The sequence below is a fragment of the Leuresthes tenuis genome, unplaced genomic scaffold, assembly GCF_036924035.1.
Source record: "Leuresthes tenuis unplaced genomic scaffold, fLeuTen1.0.hap1 SCAF_6, whole genome shotgun sequence".
Classification (NCBI taxonomy): Eukaryota; Metazoa; Chordata; class Actinopteri; order Atheriniformes; family Atherinopsidae; genus Leuresthes; species Leuresthes tenuis.
In genome coordinates, this window is record NW_027325360.1 from 13,964,875 (window position 1) to 13,984,517 (window position 19,643).

Sequence of the window (19,643 nt, forward strand, 5' to 3'; positions counted from 1 at the left end):
TCAGGTCCTCTCGGGGAAACGCTTTATTCGAGCTACGGGGCTGCTCTGCTGGAACCCAAACGCGCCAAGCGGTTCGGCTCTCAGAGCGCCTCCCCTGAAGTCGGAGATGCACTCATGAGGTCTGTCTGCCTGGGTGGTCTCTCTACTTTAGTGAGCTGTTGCTAAGCAGCTAATAATAGTCGTGTTTGCTGAGTAATTTTTGCCCTTCTGGAACCAATCAGATGCAAGAAAGTCCGGCAATCTGACAGCCCAGAGGCGGGATCTGGAGCCTTTTCTCTTTTTTTTTTCTTCTCACCCCTCCTCCTTTCTCTGCCTCCAAATGGAGAGAGGTCTTTTTCTCCCCTTCTATTGAATCTCAGAGTTGGCCGTGACGCGCGGCCCTGGGGAAGACCACATAGATCTCACCAGAATGCTACGACCATCGAGGTTTCTTACCCGACGACTCGTGTATGGGAATCACTTTGCGCACGTAGCTTGTTGAAAGAAACTTACTTTTTTTTAAGAGACACGGTGAATGCGGTGAAAGCGGTGGAGACCTCCGGATCACGAAATGTTGGGATGGAAGGCGCAGACTTTGACTCGCCGTCTCCAACAGGAGTATGAAGCCCTACTTCACGGGTGTGAGAGTGAAACTCTGTTGCCTTGGGATATCGCTACACGCTTTCGGGGAAATACTATAAAGTGGGAAACGGTAACCACATCGCTGTCCCCGCAACATGGCCTCGGCTGCTAATGCGCCCTCCGAACAGGAAAACAGAGACCCCGATCGGCCGAGGATAACGCGGAGGAACAGGGGGGACTATACCCGCAACACACCGCTGGATTTGGAGTATTTGCAGCGGCCAAGTTACTGCGATGCGGGCTTTGCTCTGGAGCAAATCTTAGAGGTGCTTATTTCTCGTCTTTCGCCGGGGCAAGAGCTGCATGGTGCTGGTTTTCATTGTATTTGCCGAAAAAAAGTGGCCAAACTGTGTCCAGTGCTCACTAGATAACGGGACGTGCTGGACAGGGGGGTGCATAGGAGTTAGGCAAGGCTGTTTAAAGTCCAAAGTTAGGCTTAATTCATCACATTCAGGCTCCCCTCGAGCGGCTGTCTTCAGCTTCAGCATGTGGAACAAGTCGCTGGTCTCGGTTCTCATCGCAGACACCGCCGCATCCCAAACGCTCGCACACACGGCAAAACATGCAGTTTTCACTCAGCCAACTCTACCGCCGACCGTTTCATAACTTCCTTCCCGGCGAGCCGCGTTAAAGCTTTAAACGGAGAGGTTTGTGTGACACGATCAACTTGGGTGACTCGCGAAAGGAGAGAGGAGCAAAAGCAAAAAAAAAAAACCAAACAAACAAAACATGTGGCTGCCCTCTTCCGTTCACAAATATTGTGTGTCCCCCTGTGACTGTGATGGCTTCTCCACTCCCCACGCAGGCCGGAACGCACGGGCAGCTGGACGCGGTTCAGGGGTTGTCCGTGCGTGCGTGTGTGTGTGTGATATTAGTGAGTTTTACCACACTAATCTTTTCTGAGTGTTTAATGTCACCGGTTGATGTGTGGGGTGTGAGTGGAAGCTCCTTCAGAGACAAGTCATTGACTGCGATCCCCCAAACCCTAACAGTCTGTGTGCATTGGGAAGCATTAAAGACTTTATTGACATTTTTTTTCAGTTTATTTATAGGGACTGTGCGTTTATTACTCAAGCGTTATGCCTCTAAGTCAGAATTTTAAGACCTTGTAGGTTATTTTGTGTCCTGAAGTTGGCTCGTACACAAGAGAGGCGTATTATCAAATTTCCACCAAGTGATTTTGACAGTTATCTCCTGTTATTTACCTCCGTCCACCCAGGAGGTCCAGCCGCAGACCAGTTTTGCACCTTTTTTTTTGGTTTGCTCTATTCATAACTCATTATTGTCGTGGTCAAATGACAGATCTGGCACATGCTATCTGGGAGGGGGGGTTCTACAGATGATAAAGGTATTGCTTCTTTGCATCTGTCGAGCTACGGTTGCAGTTTATCTGTTTTACTGATGTGACAAAGCCTGTGGCTCTCACTCTTTGGAGCCCTCTGTGGTTTCTAAGCGGTCACCAGCACAGAAGATGCATGTTTCAGGCACTTCATGTTCCAGATTAACACAGCGGGACGCTGAATGTGTTTACTATTTTGATCCCAGCTCTTGTTCCGCTTTAAATGTTTGTGTTCAGACTTATGCTAAAGCTTAGCGGTTAGTCTGTGCCGCTGTTTCCTCAGGTGAACTATTTGAAAGCTTTTTTGACACGCATGCATTTTGGACCACCTGTGAGAGTCATTTCTTTGCAAGTGTGATCGCTCTAATCGAATCCCACAGCCTCACCTGCGCAGGTAAGTGAAGTGTTTTTGCTGTGCTTTCACTGATAGTAACATTAGGACTCTTGTCTTATCATAGGGGAAGGCAACTGGGAGGAAAGCACCTCTGTGGCTGAGAGCGAAGTTCCAGAGACTTTTATTTAGGCTTGGCTGTTACATACAAAAGAACTGCGGAAAGTTTTTGGTTGTGGGCCTCATGATTTTTGGAGCTTTTGCCGTGGGCTTAAGGGCAGCTAATTTGGAAACAGACGTGGAGAAACTCTGGGTGGAAGGTAAGACACTGATTTATCACTGGCTTTTTTTTTGATATGTTGTTCATTTTACCTGCATCTCCAGGATGTGTTTGAATTTAACCTGCTGAGTGTGTTCTTCATTTCAGTGCCTCTGAAGCCGTACAGTTTCACATTTTGCGCTTGAATGGATATTTCATGACTTAGATTGGTGAAAGAAATGGATAGTGCTACTACACAAATCTAATGGGATTGTTTGTCGTTCAGGCCCTGGAAAAAGGCCAAGCGAATCTCTGGAATAAGTTCACGATTCTCTTTGTAGCTCCTCGAACTGCGTTGGACGCACACAAACGAGATGTGCAAGAAGTGACTGGAGAAGGTTGTAATTAAGCTCATAAGCAGCTCTTGGGGTAGAGGAAATTTTTGTCAAAGCCGCCATTTTGTGAGAGTGTGTGTGTGAGTGTGTGTCCGCCTGCCCCCAGCAGTTGAAGGCTCAGAGGCTGTGTGTGGTCCCGTTTTGGACAGCTCTCAACTTTCCAAAAAGATTTGTCTCCGGCTGCAGGGAAAAAGCGGAGCGAGGACAGGAGCTCGTGTTAGCAGGGTGAATGTGCCACTCATTTCTTTTTCTTTCTTTCTTTTTTTTTCCTGTCCTGAACAACTTACAAAGAATGAAAAATTGAAAGGAGGAAAGAGACTGTGCATATGGGTGGTGCTTTGGGGGGGTAAGGATAAGGGGCTGAGCTTTTTTTTCCTTTGCTTTGATCTGCATTCCTGTACTTATGGCTAGAGTCGGCTGCGGGAGTCATGAATGGACGAGCAGATTTTGCCAATGAGAAATAGAACTGAATTTGGAAAAGGTTCTCAGATTTATTTATGTCCATCTGTTTGCCTTTTTTTTTTTTACTCACTCCACATTTCAACCATCCTCTCAAGTAAAAAGGGGAAAAAAAAAAACATGTAGTTTGCGAGCTCAAGCATCAAAGCAGACTGATTCTTGCACAGATCAAACACCCCACCTCCTCCCCGGGTTGGCTGTTCTCTCCTTGCGTGCTGCTGCAGGGGTCTGACAGACAGCGTGTACTTCTAATCTGTGGCGCAGGCGCAGTTGGCAGCAGTTTCGGCAGAGTGGAGTCTCTTCAGCGTCGGATTCCTGATTGTACTGAGGGGATCACTTTGTTTTCACACCCTTTACACATGCCAGACCATGGTCAGATTGACTATGGCAAGGGCACCATATGAAACAGGATATTATAACAGAGTCAGCAGTGCATCCTTTACAGCTGCCCCCTGGAGTTATAGCTGAAATTGACAGAAAAGTAATGGCTAACTAATTGAATAATTATTGCTATTTATTAAGTAAAATGAGCTAAGATTTACTTTGTTTATGTTTCAGCATTTGGCAGATGCTTTTGTCCAAAGCAACTTCCACTGGTAGGTGGGTAGGGTAAGAGGGTGTTTCCTGAGAGGGTGGTACCATGCATGGGATTCAAATGCAGGACAACCACATGAGAGGTGGCAATATTACCACTAGACAATCCAGCCCCATGTCCAGGTATCAGATAGTTCTAGATTTTTGATATTGGTGCCAGTCTGCTGTCAGAAGAAGTTGGGAATTTATTGGCATTGGGTGAAAACATTAATAATTTCTATTGTTGTCGCTGTGAGCAGGATTTGAACCTGCGTGGGGAATCCCCATTGGATTTCGAATCCAACGCCTTAACCTCTCGGCCATCACAGCTTTTCTCCTCATTCATTCTCCTGAGTCACCCTATTGCCCTTTTCAGAGAAGCGTATTTGGCAAAAGCATGCTGGATATGCAAAAAAAAATCTTTCTACAATTTCCTATGGATGCTTTGATCCTTTTTGGCACCAGAAAGTATACTGGAAGTGTCACAAATATAAACTGCAAGTGGCAGAAATTGTGTTATTGCAGTTTCAGGTTTGCCTGTTTTTTAGTTTTTTCATCAAAATACATCTGTCCAAAGTTTGTTCACTTGTAATTGTTTTTGTCAGTATTCTTATATGAATGATGTACAATATGGCCCCATTATACAGTTGGCCCAAACCAAGTAGTTTATATCCTTTCTTGTTGCTGGCTTGCACTTTTTATTCTATTGTCAGTCGCTAATGTTACACCAGTAAGCTGCATTGTCAGGACTTGGCTGACACTTTCAGACTAGTGACCTCTGGGAGAGTTTTACTGTTATACTGGTTCATAGCGATAAACAGAAACCTGCTCACGCACACACATAGATGCTGTCAAAGAGACTGGTCTGCGGTGGTTTCCTAGGTGCCGGTACATGAGGGGTTCCAGATGCTGGTGGGGAGAGATCTGTTTGTTTAGATTAGACTGCACAGCTGAGGGATAGCTTAGTTCTGCCTGGACCATGGAACGCTGTGCTGGGCTGTGCTGGGGGACTGGCCCAATGTCTGAGAGGAAAAAGAGGAGCGAGGAGGAGAACACAGAGCGGCTGTTTATGTTTCATCTGGAACTGCCCTCCGCAAGCAACCCGTTGACGACCCCTCCTGGAAGCTGTGTGGCCTCTAGATGCACATACAATACAACCAGCTCACATTAGATCGCTCAGTTCCTTCGGAATTGACTGGAGCCACTTTTGTGATCTCATTTCGTGTCCGTCGTCACCTGCGGTTTGGTCTGGTTGTGCCAGAGCGACTATGGCCTGCAGCGGACCACCATTAGTTGCATACCGGAGTTGTCTAGTATGTTTACTCTACAAGCTGTCACGTACCGCAGCGTTCGCAGGAATTGTCTCTACTCACTCTGTGCTCACTCAGCAATGTTTAGATATACTTAGACACAGGAAGGTTTGTTTATTAGACAAAGTGACAGAGATCAATTGGGAGTGAGACACATGCCTGCACAAAGAAGCAATTATGTCAAACTTCTGAGGCTGCATGGAGGGTTTTACTTTGTTAAACAATTAGGGACCCATAGTTATATTTTTTAAGTGCTTCTTGCTACTCAGAAAACAGTAATGTGACGGCGGTGTGAATTTAAGGAGGATTGCGTCCACACTGCAGAGATTCTGTGTTTATGCCCACTGCGACGCTCACAGGAAATGATTAGCTCAAACAGGAAGTTGTAGTATTGTGGCGTTCTATCTTAACAATCTTAACAAACAAACGAGGGTCGAAGTCCTCTGTACGCTTTGCTCACCAGCCTGTCGGCTTGGGTTCGACTTTACACACACCCATCGATTTTTGAATCGCAGATTATTCCAGATGATCTTGTGATGATTAACTGTAAGCCACTTTCAGGGAACAGAGATGTGGACTCGAGGAACAAGAGCCCTTTACGGTTCCTCCTGGCTGCACATGGAAAACGGAGCCATCCCTTGGCATTCTGGGTTAAGGCAAACACAGGCCAAATTGTAAAGAAAATAAGAGCACTGCCTGCCTCTAATTAAAACAGTATCACATAAACACAGGCCTTCCTGTAGGACAGCCCCTCACTCTTTTGCTCCTCGAGAGGGAAGATTATGTGGCTGGGTTGATGGAGAAGAGAAGCTATGGTAAGCGAAATGTTTGAAAGCTTTTGGCAACAACTGATGTTGAATCTAGAGGTGTAGAGGATGAGCTGGCACTGTTGTTATCTGTGCTAAGTCTCTGTTCGTTAACAGCAGAAAGAGGACAGGGTCCAGCTTTCATCTTGAACAGTTACGGACATGTGCTTTAAGGTAATGTGTATGAACGATTGCTGAAATTAGTTTATGGTCCCTTGATTTATGGGCTGGACTGGGGCACAGGGCTATGGATTGTAGTCTTGAGGCCACAGACAGAGGGGAGGCCCTGGGTCCCGGAGCACTTTCTTGGGGTGCATAAGTGCAGAGGCCAGGGGCCACGGGCGTGGACCCCGGGGACCCTGAGGTCATCACGTAGAGGCCCCGCTATTTAAAACCTCACCTGATACTCACCCTGTGGCCTGGGTGCAGAGTGAAGACTCGCAGCAGAGAAGAGCGGGGGAGTGTGTGTTGGGGGGCCGGCTGGAAGAAACGCAGAGGTCGCAGCTGTCACCAGTTGCTGTTTGCCTCCTGTGTTATGTTCATATGTGCGCACATGGATGCCTACTGTACACGAGACCATCTCACGAGCCAGATGCTGTTGGTAGTAAATGCATTGTTTCCGAGTTGTGTCACCTTTTCGTTTAATAAATATGTGTTTAACCATTTGAAATGACTTCACCAGCAGAGGGCAGTGAATCTGAGGCTTTTTTTTTTTTTTTTTAAATTTCATATCTGACCACATTCTACATTAGTGTGTCATCTTTCATGTTTTAATGACAGAATATATTGAGATGACAAAGAGAAAACATTTAAAGACATATTCCAGAATTGTCACTGCTTGTGGTCCCTTGCGCAGGAAATTTATGGCCAATTTATATTCCTGAAATTTGTTTGGCAACAGTTAAAATGGTGCCAGCTACCAGTTTGTGTGCATCCCAAGCCCGATTTATTCCAGTCATGATGGAACCACATATCTCTTCTTTTCAATGGCAGCTCTTTCCCTCTCTTGCCTGTCTGTTTTGTATCTAGTGTGATTAAGAGAGTTGAATGGGTTGATGGTTGTTTTGCTCATGATGGCAGTGAAGAAGGGAGCAGTATGATGGGAAGTGTATGCAGAAGAAGCTTCAACATCCTTTCTTGTGGACGAAGATGAGGCGGAGGACGAGTGCTCTGAATCCACAGAGGGGATTGTGGTCTGTGCGATTGAAAATGTTCAGCTCTTGATGTATATGGAAGCAGCACACACACATAGGGCCACATGCAGAGAGGCTTTGGAGTTATGGTTTTGTGAATGAGTATATGGTTGAGCAGGCCTGGCCCTGGCAGGCTAATTTGATGTGCCTCTCTGTGCTATTTTCTCATATTTATTCATCTCTTTACGCCTCTTCTCTTTTTCTTCTCTTGCACTTTTCTTCGCTGTCACACTTTTTTCCCCAGCAGCTTTCATTCATCAACAGTCAAACACACCCAAACATTTTTTTTTTTTTTTACCAGTTAGCAGAGAATATATGACATAGTCATTGTTCTTTCTCTCTTCATCTGTTTCGCTCTCTCACACAGTAGTATGCAGTTCTCACGCACACGGACACTTGTACAAACTGCACTCAATTAAGTGCGTGTTTATCAGTTAGCTACAAACAGGATTAAACCTCTGTTTAAGGAAAAACATTCCAGCGTGTTGTGTTAAACTTTACGAGTTGATGAAAAGTGCAGGCAAACTTGTGAAGGATTTAGTGTGTGGAAACACTGCCTCTGGTACTGTACACAGACTTGCAGTGTTGTTTTCTCAAGCTAGCTCTCTAGTTTTTGAAAACACTGTTGTGCATATTATCCCTACCTGGTGAAAGTAAAAGTGCATCAATGTTTAAGCTTTTGAATCATCTGTATTGAGTATCTCTGTGTGTGTGTGTGTGTGTGTGTGCTCTCGAGGCGAGCGCACTCCCATTCACAAACAACTTCCTGAGATGCCTCCAAGCTCTCTGTTTACATTTTGCATTCTTTCAGGCGCTCTTATTCAAAAACCAGAGCCCTGCGAATGACCGACCACAGGAGACTGTGGAGAGAATTACCCTCCCCCTCTACCTCCTTCTTTTTCTCCTCTATCCCTCTCTTTTCCCCTCTGCCAGAAAGGTCTCTCTCTTTACCCGAGCCCCCCCATCCTGCCTTCCCTCCACCACCACTCCCCCGTCCCTGGCTGGAGAGAGTGGCCTCAGAATGCCAGATGTATTACAGAGTGAGCCACGGCAATGTAAACACTCAGCCCTGCCATGAGAGCAGGGTGGTCTGGCCTCCCTCCCTCCCTCTTCCCCTTTCCTCTCTCCCCTCCCTCACAGCACTGGCTGCCAGAAGGGTGGAGAAAGTACAAAACAGCAGAGGGAGACTATGTGTGTGTGTGTTGGAGTGGAGACAGAGTGAGGGAAGAGGCAGGAGTATAGTAGCGGTAGTGTGTTTGTGTTTTGGCTGTAGTACCTACCGTACACTAGGAGAGATCGGGGTGTTGATTGATGCTTCTCAGACTGCAGCGCAGAAAACTTTTCTTGAAAACATATCTAAAATCGATGTGTGCGTGTGTGTGTGTGTCTCTGGAAATTTTCAGCCCCTTTGGCTTACCGCAGTTACATATGTAGCCATATAGTTCATTGCAATTCCTGCAGCACGTCGTCATAGAATCTGGCAGTAACAGCAAGTACCACACACACGCACACGCAAGGCATAAAGGGAGACAAAATCTCCCATCACAGATGATTGAGAAGTTTGGAGCTCAAGTTTGAGTCCGAGAGTGATACAGTGGAATATTGATTTTTATCTTTTTCCAAGGCTTGGTGTCGTTAAAAAGATAGTTATGGACACATTCTCACATTGCTATATTTTCACTAGATGCAGGATAACAAATGTAAGTGTGTTCGTGCAGGCAGAAAATAAAACAAAATTTCGGTTCAAATAATATGCAATATTTAGCGTTTGTGAACGCAGCTGCATGAGAGATGTAAAAATGGCATTTATTCAGGAGACTTGGTCTAATACAAAGAATGTATATGGAAAAGGAACACTTGAGAATGAGTAGGATTTGCCCTCTTGCAGGGGCGGTATTTTACAGGACACCATCGTGGGTTGTATTTAAAGGTAAGAACAAATGACCTATTTGTTCGTTTTGATTGGAGGACTTATTGTTTTGAACCTGTTCTTGTGTAAAGTTCGTACTCTTGCAGATATTCCATAACACCGGATCCGAAAGCTGCTAAAATGGGCTTTTCCCATTGCGGCAGTGAGATTTTCATCCAACTGAAAAGAAATTAATTTCAACAAGTTTAATGCCAAGAGAACTGTGTATAATATATATACAAGACATATATAAGAAGAAAGTGTATAGACTCACTTTGTCCGACAGTCATACACACCCAGTTCCTCTCACTGGCCCTACTCTTTCATTTTGGAGGTAAGACGGCTCTTTTCTTTTTGGGGTAGAGGAGTAGGGATCCTCTAGCTCATTTCTGGGTAGCCACATGAACACAACAACTCTATCTTCAGAAAAAAAAAGGGGCACCTTACCTCTGAAAGACCAGGGCCAATGGGTCGAAGTGGTGATTTGGCGACCATCGTCCACAGCATCTTTCATATATGTCTCCTGTATAGGTCAGTTACGTAGGCTCTGCCATAGAAACATAAATCGGGCTTCACTCATATTGGACTTCCTGAGTCTTATCTTATCTAAAGCCAGTGTTGAATTGTGAAAAAAAGGCATTTTGTGCTATTGTGTGCTGTTTTTCAGCTGTCATTAAATAAATCCCAAAAAGTCAATAATAATAATTTGGAGGCAGAAACCGATGACAGGTGGCCTATTCTGATATTTCTTGTGTCATAAGTGTTGATTGAGCTGCTACCTGTGTTGGCCAGGACACTCGTGTAAAAGAGATTTAAATCTCACATGCACCAGAGGCAGCACACCTCCACCTCCGACACTCCCCTGTGCGGATGTTGTTGTGTTGTTTTAAGCGGGGCCGATTTTGGACTGAGTTCTTACAGTCGCAGTTGATTAAACATATAAATTCAAGTGAATGCTCAGGCATAAAGTATATGTTAGTGTTGTATTTGAAACTTGTTGCATTCATCCCAGAAAAGCAAACCCAAAGTACAGAAAAAGCATTGGTGTTGGTCTCATGCATTGATTTGGAATTTAAAATTCTGTACGCCAAGCTAAGCGTATAGACTTTGTTTGTATACATTTTTTTTGTTTGTTGTTGTTGTTCTTGTCAGTCTTTCATTGACATTCTGTGTGTTTCTGCTGTTGTGTTTTCTGTTCCACACTAAAGAATGTGTGATTTTTGGATACCTGGAATCATGGGCCATCTTTACAGGAAATGACAAAGAGATGGCTCGCTGAGATTGGCTGCTCAGGGTCATGTCACGGTCTGTTATGGCTGGGCGGTGGGCCAATCACAAGAATATAAATCCGGCAGAGGTGGGGTGGGGGGGCTCACCTGGCTTGAATTTGACAGTGACTGACAGCCTTGCCCTTCAGCAATGCTTTGATTAATAGAGGAATTCCACAATATTGATTTTTAATATTTCTCATTTCACCTAACATAAGGATGTACCATTCGTGGAGATATCATAAAGCTTTTGCATTATTTACAATGTTGGTCGCATCTACTTTTATTTGTCTGGTTGCAATAATATGTCATTTCTGTATCCAACTGGAACCACAGCACGCATGCATGCATATGCTACAGACTTTTTCTGTCAGTGTTTTCTTCTCCAACTACTCTTTCCACTGCGCTGTGAATCCATTGGCATTGAATAGGTTTTTTTTTTTTTCAGGTTGGAGGTGGGGGGTTGGTAGGGGAGAGAGGGATCTGAATGAAGGCAGCAACGTGGAAGAATCTTTCCATTGAGAACTGTGTGAATGTACACCTCGGGCCCAGGGGAAGCTGCATTGGGAGCCAGCCGACTGCTAAATACACCCATTTTAGGGGCTGCAGGGGCCGGACAGGTGATTAGCATAATCAGGGGCGAGGGGACCCATACATATGGTAATGCTGTTGTTGGAGGGGGTGGGCATGAGGGTTGGTGGTACGGGTGGGGATTCAGGGGAGCAGCGGTTGGCAGCTGGGGTGTCACTGTCGTGTCAGGGGATGTGACGCTTCCAAGGGTGGTGCATGAGGAGCCACTTGGTTGCAGCTGCACGTCAGAACCCTTCCACTCTCTGTTCTCATTATTTCCTAGTCTCTCTTTTCTGTCATCCTCTCATTTTTTCCTCTTTCTTACAAAGTCACCCTGTCTCTACCTTGCTGGTTTTAACCATTCCTCTGTGTGACAGCCCCCTCCTCTGCGAAAACTGACAGGGGAGAGGGAGGGAGAGCATGAGGGGGGAGAGAGCATGAGAGCTAGGGGGGCGCTCATCGTGGGTCAGATCAGGTCTCGGCTCTCAGTAAGGCCTTTCATCACATATTTGTGGCTGTGTGCACACCTGCATTGCAGAGCTCAGAAACGCTGTGTATGCTGTTGCCACAATGCAGCTACGGCTATTACTGCTACTGCTCCCACTGCTGCAATGACAGAGCGCAAGATTAATAAAAAGTGGAATGGTACTCGTGTGAAAGAATGGAGATGCAGTGGAACACACGGAAGGTATATGAGCAAACTTATGAACATCATAATCGTAGACAAGCTTTACTTTGGGCTATTTTGCTTTCGCAACCTGTGCTCTTTGAGACTAGAGGAAAGAAAACATGGAAAGTAAACATTTAAAAGTTAATTTTACTACATTTTATCACTGCAAATCAAAGCATTTCCACGAGGTAATGCTTTGTACACAAACACATGAAATTTAATGAAAACCTAAAAAGTAGCTGTCTCAATGTCATTAAGTAATTACAAGTTTTTATGGCGATACCTGTTAACATTATTTTACATCCCGAAAGCATCTGGCTATTGACATTGTCTAAATCTGCAATGAATACACCCTTTGACTCTTATTATGCCAAAAAAGAGCTCGCTAAACATTACGGGCAAGGTATGTTCGAAGGTGACTCTCGGGACTGATGGAGAGAGATTCAAGGTTTGTTGCTTCACTCATAGCTTTAAGCAAGAGATTTACTCTGAAGGACAAATCCTTTGAGTTTGAATTCAGCTTTTTACAGGATATACTTTTCCTTAAATTGTAAGAGTGTGAAAACAACCTCGTTAAAACTCCACATCACGTCATATGAATCTTTGATTGTGGCCAAGGAATCAATTGCATTCAGTCTTTTGAATATGGCCGCAGGTGTCCCACACCTCCTTCTAAGCTTAGGGTTAGGGTTAGGGTTGAGCAGTTGGATCAGAATGCATCCTCAGTCCAACCTGAGTGCATTCACACTGGTACTAAGAGCTGTCCACTTGTCATTGTATCACCTTGGACCATGTTAGCTTTAGATCTGAGCCAAAGTCATCTTAAGACAGATTTTGTTAACTTTGACTGTTTCTTTCAAAAGTTGTTACTTTGGCAGAAACCGATTCTTATCATCGTTTGTGTTGATAGTTTTAAGTGATACACACATCTGGTTTTCGCATGCTGGATACTAGATTGTCGGTATCTCACGTTATGCCACTTTCCATCGAGCTTTTTAGATTTTTTAAGAGTTTTGAGTGGGCCTATCATGATGTAGCAACATTAATTTGAAGCAGAACATGATGATTTTACTGGAAAATCCTTAGATTAGTTGAGAGATGAGCAGACACAATAACAGTAGATGGTCCAAAGAAGACAGGACTGGAGGAGGAAGGCAAGAGATGGGTTGTTCTTGGTGATCAAAGCTCCACAAGGTGATTGGCGGCGGCAGCAGAAGCTTAGACTGTTGCCTCTTTCACATAAACGTTTTCAGTCCAGGACTGATGAGCGCTCACTGCGAACTGTGTCATTTGCGGAGGTTCACAGGCAGAACTTTCTGTTCCGGTTATGGTGTGGGACTCTCCACATTCAGAAGGTGACATCATAATTCTACAAGAGGTACGACCATGAAGTCACTTCCGAGCTCTTCAAAACAATAACAACAATGAGAACAAGCAATATGGACGCCTCGTTTTTTTGTGTCGCGTTAGGCTCCACTGTGGATTTTATGTCATCGACTCTTTTAAAGGAGAAGAAGAGCTTTTACTCATCTTGAAATATAACGTTGCTGAGTTAATTTTATTTTATTTTTTTTAAAAGACATAGGCAACTGTTTAGACTTTAAGGAATTTAACATCAAGCCCCACCAACAGATTCATACATAACCCGCAAGCTGGGATCTGCAGGGGAAACAAGGTGGTGATGTTGAGACGGGCACTTTCTGTGGGAAACATGACCAGATTGACCAGATGCAGCTATGTCAGTTAGGAGATGTTGGAGTGAATGACCTACAGAATATTTCCTTCAGAAACTAGGAATCACTCAAAGTATAAGCGGCTCCATCTTTTTACTGTGTGTGCTGTCAGTGTTTTCGTGTTCTCCCCGTTAATTTAAATGAGTTGGTGTGTCCCAAACATTTTACTGGTAGTGTAGAAGTGAAGATGACACTCCAATTTAGCTTCTACCTTTGGTTAATTTTGCGCTTTCCATCGTGTGCCAACTGAGCTTGTGCCCAAGGAAAATGGATGTTATTCACATCATTTGAGTTTATCTTTAAAAAAGAATACAAGGCCATCCAAATGACATTAAAAGCCTAGTTTGTGTTAAATACTGCTTGTGATAGGAATGCTACAGGCTGTTCCATAACACTTGGCACCCCTCAGGTGTAACCAGTGACATGATACTGATTGATTTGAGTCTATCTGTGACCAACTTCTATGATTTGCTCCCTTTGTCACTATAACATGCAAAAGTCACATCTGGCCTTTCAGAAACATCCAACAGAGCAGGGAGTTCGATATGTGGGGAGATGACGCTCATAATAATGCAAAAATAATCTACCTACAAGTAAGACAGATGCGTAACTCTTTGCAGTGTGAATAGAGCTGAGTGTGCTGAATTTGTGTTCTTTGTTCAAGCTCAAAGACTGCTTCTGTTTGCACATGTAGATGCAGAAACCATAATTTGGCCTTTACATGCAACAGGTCTCACCAAGTTTTAAATAAACTTTCCAAGGTGGATAAACATATCCAAACATTTCAAATTGCAGTTGCCTACGCATACCCAGTCCACATTTGACTTTGTTGAAGTAGCTTCTCTGTTGTCTTACATTGGACAGTACTGGGGGCTCAGGGTATGGGAGGTTGCTGTACTGGTAACACAGAGGTGACCTGGTTTTGTGGAAGCTTCCTCCTCACCATAGGGGTTCCTTTCTGAAATGGGGCCCTAATCCAGCTAATCCGTCCTCTGCACGCATATGGACACACGTGCACACACACAAAGATGGGTTTAGCCGCATGCATGTACATATAGTATACTTGTATGCACACACAAATGAGCATGTTGTTTGAGGTGATGTAGAAAGTCAGTGTGGCTTTTAATAGATTCTTCAGCAGATGAAGTGAGGTGAAAAGTATTTTTAGCATTTCTGTGCTGTCACGTCCCTGTGAAAATCCTCTATATCCTATATTTCATGCTTTGATAAAAAAAAAAAGCATCATGCACAGGAGTTTTAGAACTTGCTTGCTTGTTGTGATACATGTGCTCATTGAAAGTTAGGGGTGCTTTTTTCAAATTTAAGAGATGTGCTTGGGGTGGAGCTACGTTGTTGTGTGTGCTGCATGGAAAAGAGAAAGTTGGAAAGGAGAAAGGGGGCTGGGCTGGCTTTGACAGAGGGGCTGGGCTGATTGCCATCATGATCTAACCAATCAGAGAGTAGAGCTGAATAGCGCAAAGAGAGAAAATGAGAGTACAAAGAGGAGGGGGAGTTCAGAACTAAAAGAAAGAAGGGGGTGATGTCAGTTCCTTAGAAACCTACTTTCTATCCTTTCATGCCCATCGCCCCCCCCTCCATTCTTTTACTTTGAGAATAGGGGGGACCAGGGGTTAATGTTATGCAACATGCTGAATACCCACACTGAGGGCTCCACTACAGTGGTGTACACAGGCTCCGTCTCTTCTCTTCTCCTCTCTGTCTAATTATAAGAGAAGTTATTTTGAATGTTGAATTGTTCATCCACCATTAGTTATACTCACACAAGAAACACACATGCACATGCACGGGTTCCAGTTTCCAATATCACTAAGATTAAAGAATGTATCTTTCACAGGTGGATGTCCATCCAGTGCTCCCGTTAATTATTATGGAAAACAGCAGACGTATTCTCTGTAGCTTTAAGAATAATCTTAAATAAAGAAAAAAGGTAGTAAATTAGCAGAAATACAATGCAATCAAATATAATGATCGGACCAATATTTGTTTGTTTAGAAACCACAGATAATAAGAGGAATTTTCATTACTTTTATGCTGCTCCTTCTTCTCTCTGCTCTCTCTCACGTTGCACCTCTATGTAACTGCAGAAGCCCAAATGAGACAAACTGCATTAAGTCCGACACACTGGACTTTTGAAGAATGGCTTTTGTGGAAGTTTATCTGCTACCCTAAGTTACTGGAACTGAAACTATATTAAAACTGTTAAAACATTTCAGCTTTCAGTTGAAAAATAAAATGGTCTAATTAATGAAAGGACAATTCATGTATTCATTTCATATGATAACCATTCTCATATTTGAATTTTTTAAATGTTTGGTCAAAGCTCATTAGGATAAGCATGTTGCCCTTTATGTACAAGCCCCTCATAAGTAGTATATGGGCGTTCTTGTGGGACTTCAAGCCTCTAGCTTGTTTTCTTTCTTGCCCCTGCTGAAAAAGCTATTCTTTTTACCAGTCAATCTCCTGTACAAACTCTTGATGCAGCTCACTTTCTCTGCTCGTGCTGCAGCTGAGCTCCCCCTCCTCTTGCCGTTTCTCATGTATATAATGGTGGATCATGAGAGGCTAATTGTTGAGGTCAAGGTATGTGACCCACAGCTCTGTCATAATAAACACAATAGCATTGAGTACATTACCAATGGAGGTAGAGGTCTGGACACGGATTCTTCTGGTGAGTGAAGACAATATAACTTTAGTAAGATGACAGAATCCTTGGCTAAGGTTTCTAGGCTGTTGACTTCCTTTGTTTATGCTAGAGGTTACACTTACTGCGTGCCATATGATGTCTCGCAATGTTGGAGCGGTGGCGTGTTTTCAGCTCAAGGATCAAAACCCAAGTGAGGGAGAAAGTGGGCTGCTATGGGAAGTACTTTAAAGTCAGCGACACTTTGTTTTGGTCACAGCAGCTGAGCTTGAAGCGGGACACCTTCAAGTTATCAACACACGCTGGGGTCAGCCAGTTTTCTTAGGACAAGGAATATAGGAATATGTGTCATTGAAGAAACACAGCTGTGTGTACACATGCTGATATGCACATACTTGCACGTAGGCAAAAGTGTACACACACTCGTGCATTTTCTTGGTCCAGCTGGGGTGTTAATTTCACCCCGAGGCTGTGTGAGTGTTGACCCCAAAACTTTGTAACCTCGTGAAGTGTGGAATTCTCTAAGCCTGAGGCTGTAATGTGCTGTTTCCTGTAGAGGGAGAGTACATTCCTTTGACTTGTCCCATTCCACACTGCTCGCTGTAAGCTCAAGGTCTTTGGGTGGCAGTCCACAACTTGGAGACTGCTCCAACCAGACACTGAGTTCTTTTAAAGCATGACCCTCCCATCTTTTTTCAATTAGACCTTTCTTCATCTCCTCACATGTGTACAAGCAGGCTGAAAATGGACGTGCCTCTACCTCTGTACCTGTGTTCCTCTTGGCTGTGCACTTAAACGAAGCCTCGGGCTAGATTTGCCTTTGAGCGCTGAGTGTATCAGACAAGTCGACTTGTTAGTGCACTGTCAGTACGCGTCAGGTCTTAATCAGTTCCATGCATGCTCCTTTGAAGGCAGGACTGGCGAAACGTAGCCGTGTAGCCAGTCTAGCAAAGGAAAGCATGTCACTCCAGTTAGCCTGGGCCTGCTATTAATGATGAGTATTATAAACATGCCCTGAGACAGGATCAGATGGGAATGCTGTTTGGGTCCAGAAAAAAAGAAATCAAGTGTGTTTTCTTAATGCCCTAAGACATGATCCCCTCCCTCCCTGTTCCATTGGTCTGACTAGGTGGTCCAAGCCAGCAGAACAGGCATGCTTATGTTCAACTTTAATGCCATTACAATGGAGTAAAAACATTCAGTCTATGCCTGCTGTTGCATGAATTGAGCAGAATTGTTAAATTGGATTAAGGCATAATAAAATGTTACAGATTTTTCACACAGTCAACTCTCTCACTGGACATTTTTTCATGTTGTGTGTGTGTGTGTGTTTGTGTGTGTGTGTGTGTGAGAGGGAGACCAAGTGAAAGAAGATGACTATAAATTGCCCGAGCCTTCACTGAGCGTTTAGTCTCCGATGATGGAAGGGCTCAAATCCTCTGCTTGTAAATCAAGCACACTGAACTGCAGGGTGCATGCGGACACACTGAAATCGCTGACTTTAGCGCGAACTTTGCAAAAAAAAACAACAACAACCTTTGAATTTTAGGCGAGGTTTTGTTTAAATTTAGGAATTTGCCAATCCTCACACGACTTCAGTTTCTTGCATTTGTTTGTGCAGATATGTTCATTTGTGAGAGACACTGCCAGACTTTTCCCTGGCTGCATTGGGGTGGAGTAGGGCAGCTAAATTGCCTGAAAGGCAGCTTTTGTGGCTTGGGCAAGCTCAGAGAGCACGCACAGGGCTTAGTCTCACTACAATACTGAGCGCAGAGCCTGGAAGAGAGCCTCTCTCAATCAAAAACACACACATGTAGTCTCACACACGCATGCAGCTAATGTGGATATGTGCTGCTAACTTGTTTGCAAATGTGGGTTGAAACACTGTACTGTTTTTGAAATGTGGATTTGATGGAGTGATGTTATAGTTCTGGATTTTTAAAAAGAAAAAGCTGTCACGTTTGCCATATAGGGTTACAAGATCCCTGTTAACAAATGTCTGTTATCTAAGCTACAAGTCTAAAAATGTCTTGGCCTGGTTGACCAAGATGATCACTTCTTTGAGCCACAGATATTTAAACACTACAAACACTCAGGCTGTGTTTTATAGGTACTTTTGCCTGGAAAATACTGTGTTACGGAGAGTTTAAAATTGAGATTTGTTGTTTGTATTTGATACCAGCAGGATGTTGTCAGACATCTGATCTCTTGCATCAATGCTGGTTTTACTTCAAAGACCACTGGGAATATAAGTGTATATTATTGTTGTCATTGACATTTAGCAGTTGTGTTTATCTGGGAAAAGGGTCAATTCATTGCATGTACAAAAGGATTATGTTATGGATTACATGAATGGTGTGTTCAGATATGCAGCTCTCACATTGTTCACGCTATTTTGTTCAGTTGGCGGGCGTGTGAACCAAGAACTGAAGTACACGCGGCAGAAGATCGGTGAGGAGGCCATGTTTAACCCTCAGCTGATGATTCAGACGCCACGGGAGGAGGGAGCCAGTGTTCTAACAGTGGAGGCACTCCTACAGCACCTGGAGTCCGCTATTCAAGCCAGCAGAGTTCATGTTTACCTTTATGACAGGTAGCTAACTGTTCAATGTCTGCTTGTGTTCCTGATTTGCGTATACGAAAGCATCAGATCTTCCAGTTTTTCTAAGTAGAAGTCTTGTCAGTTTTCTTAACACCATAGATTTGAAGCTAAGTGTTGATTTAATTTCATCCCAGAATTGTGTTTTGTTTTGTTTTTCCATAAAACACATCTGCATCAATCATGGTTTCGCTTACAGTACTTCATTATGAAGAAAGATTTGTCATTATTTTATGTGATGTTAGGGCAGATCAGCCTGAGGGACTCAGAGTATTGTGCCATAGTGACGAAAACTTAACATGTGATGTTTTGATTTCCCTTTCAGACATTGGACATTGGAACACTTATGCTACAAATCAGGAGAATTAGTCACAGAAACACATTACATGGATCAGGTGAGATTCAAATGCTGCAATATGACTCTCTGGATCATATGGAAACATAACCAGCTCAGTCCGTGTCTTCCAGCTGTCAATATGTTAAAATCCTGCTTTGTGCTTATGACATTAGATTATAGAAAAGCTTCATCCCTGCCTCATCATCACCCCTTTGGACTGTTTCTGGGAAGGGGCAAAGCTCCATTCTGGAATGGTCTATCTCCCGTAAGTACGAGACACTTCAGAATTCAGAAGAATCACGTAATCACAGCACATCAGCGCAGCATATCATTAGTTTGACCAGTTTCTTTTAAGTATATGGGCCACTGATCAAATGCTTAAAAATATCCTAATTAGTCTCACATAATGGCCTCCCTTTTTGTCAGGCCTGGTGCCAAATTGATTCGGAGGAGAGTGCTGAGCTCATCAGTGGTGGTTATGCCTTTAACTTATATGTAAGCATTACCAGGATGCTCAAGATAGAGTGAGAAGGGGGCATCTGAATCACTGCATCTTGATTTTACCCCTTTACTAAAAGCAACTCGTAACATACTGAGTTCATGCAAAGA

At 43.8% G+C, this 19,643-nt stretch overlaps 1 protein-coding gene and 1 non-coding gene across 2 annotated transcripts in view; one reads left to right on the forward strand and one right to left on the reverse strand.

Moving 5' to 3' along the window:
- The first annotated feature begins 339 nt into the window (after positions 1-339).
- Positions 340-19,643, forward strand: part of ptch1 (patched 1) — a 49,392-nt gene continuing 30,088 nt past the window's right edge. Inside the window, exons 1-5 of the mRNA XM_072387738.1 lie at positions 340-887; positions 2,419-2,611; positions 18,502-18,691; positions 19,023-19,092; positions 19,208-19,299. Coding sequence (XP_072243839.1) covers positions 717-887; positions 2,419-2,611; positions 18,502-18,691; positions 19,023-19,092; positions 19,208-19,299 — 716 coding nt within the window. The 5' untranslated portion in view covers positions 340-716. The remainder of the gene's footprint in view (positions 888-2,418; positions 2,612-18,501; positions 18,692-19,022; positions 19,093-19,207; positions 19,300-19,643) is intronic.
- On the reverse strand, positions 4,226-4,307 carry trnas-cga (transfer RNA serine (anticodon CGA)). Its single transcript has one exon. It is a non-coding gene; the product is annotated as a tRNA-Ser (tRNA).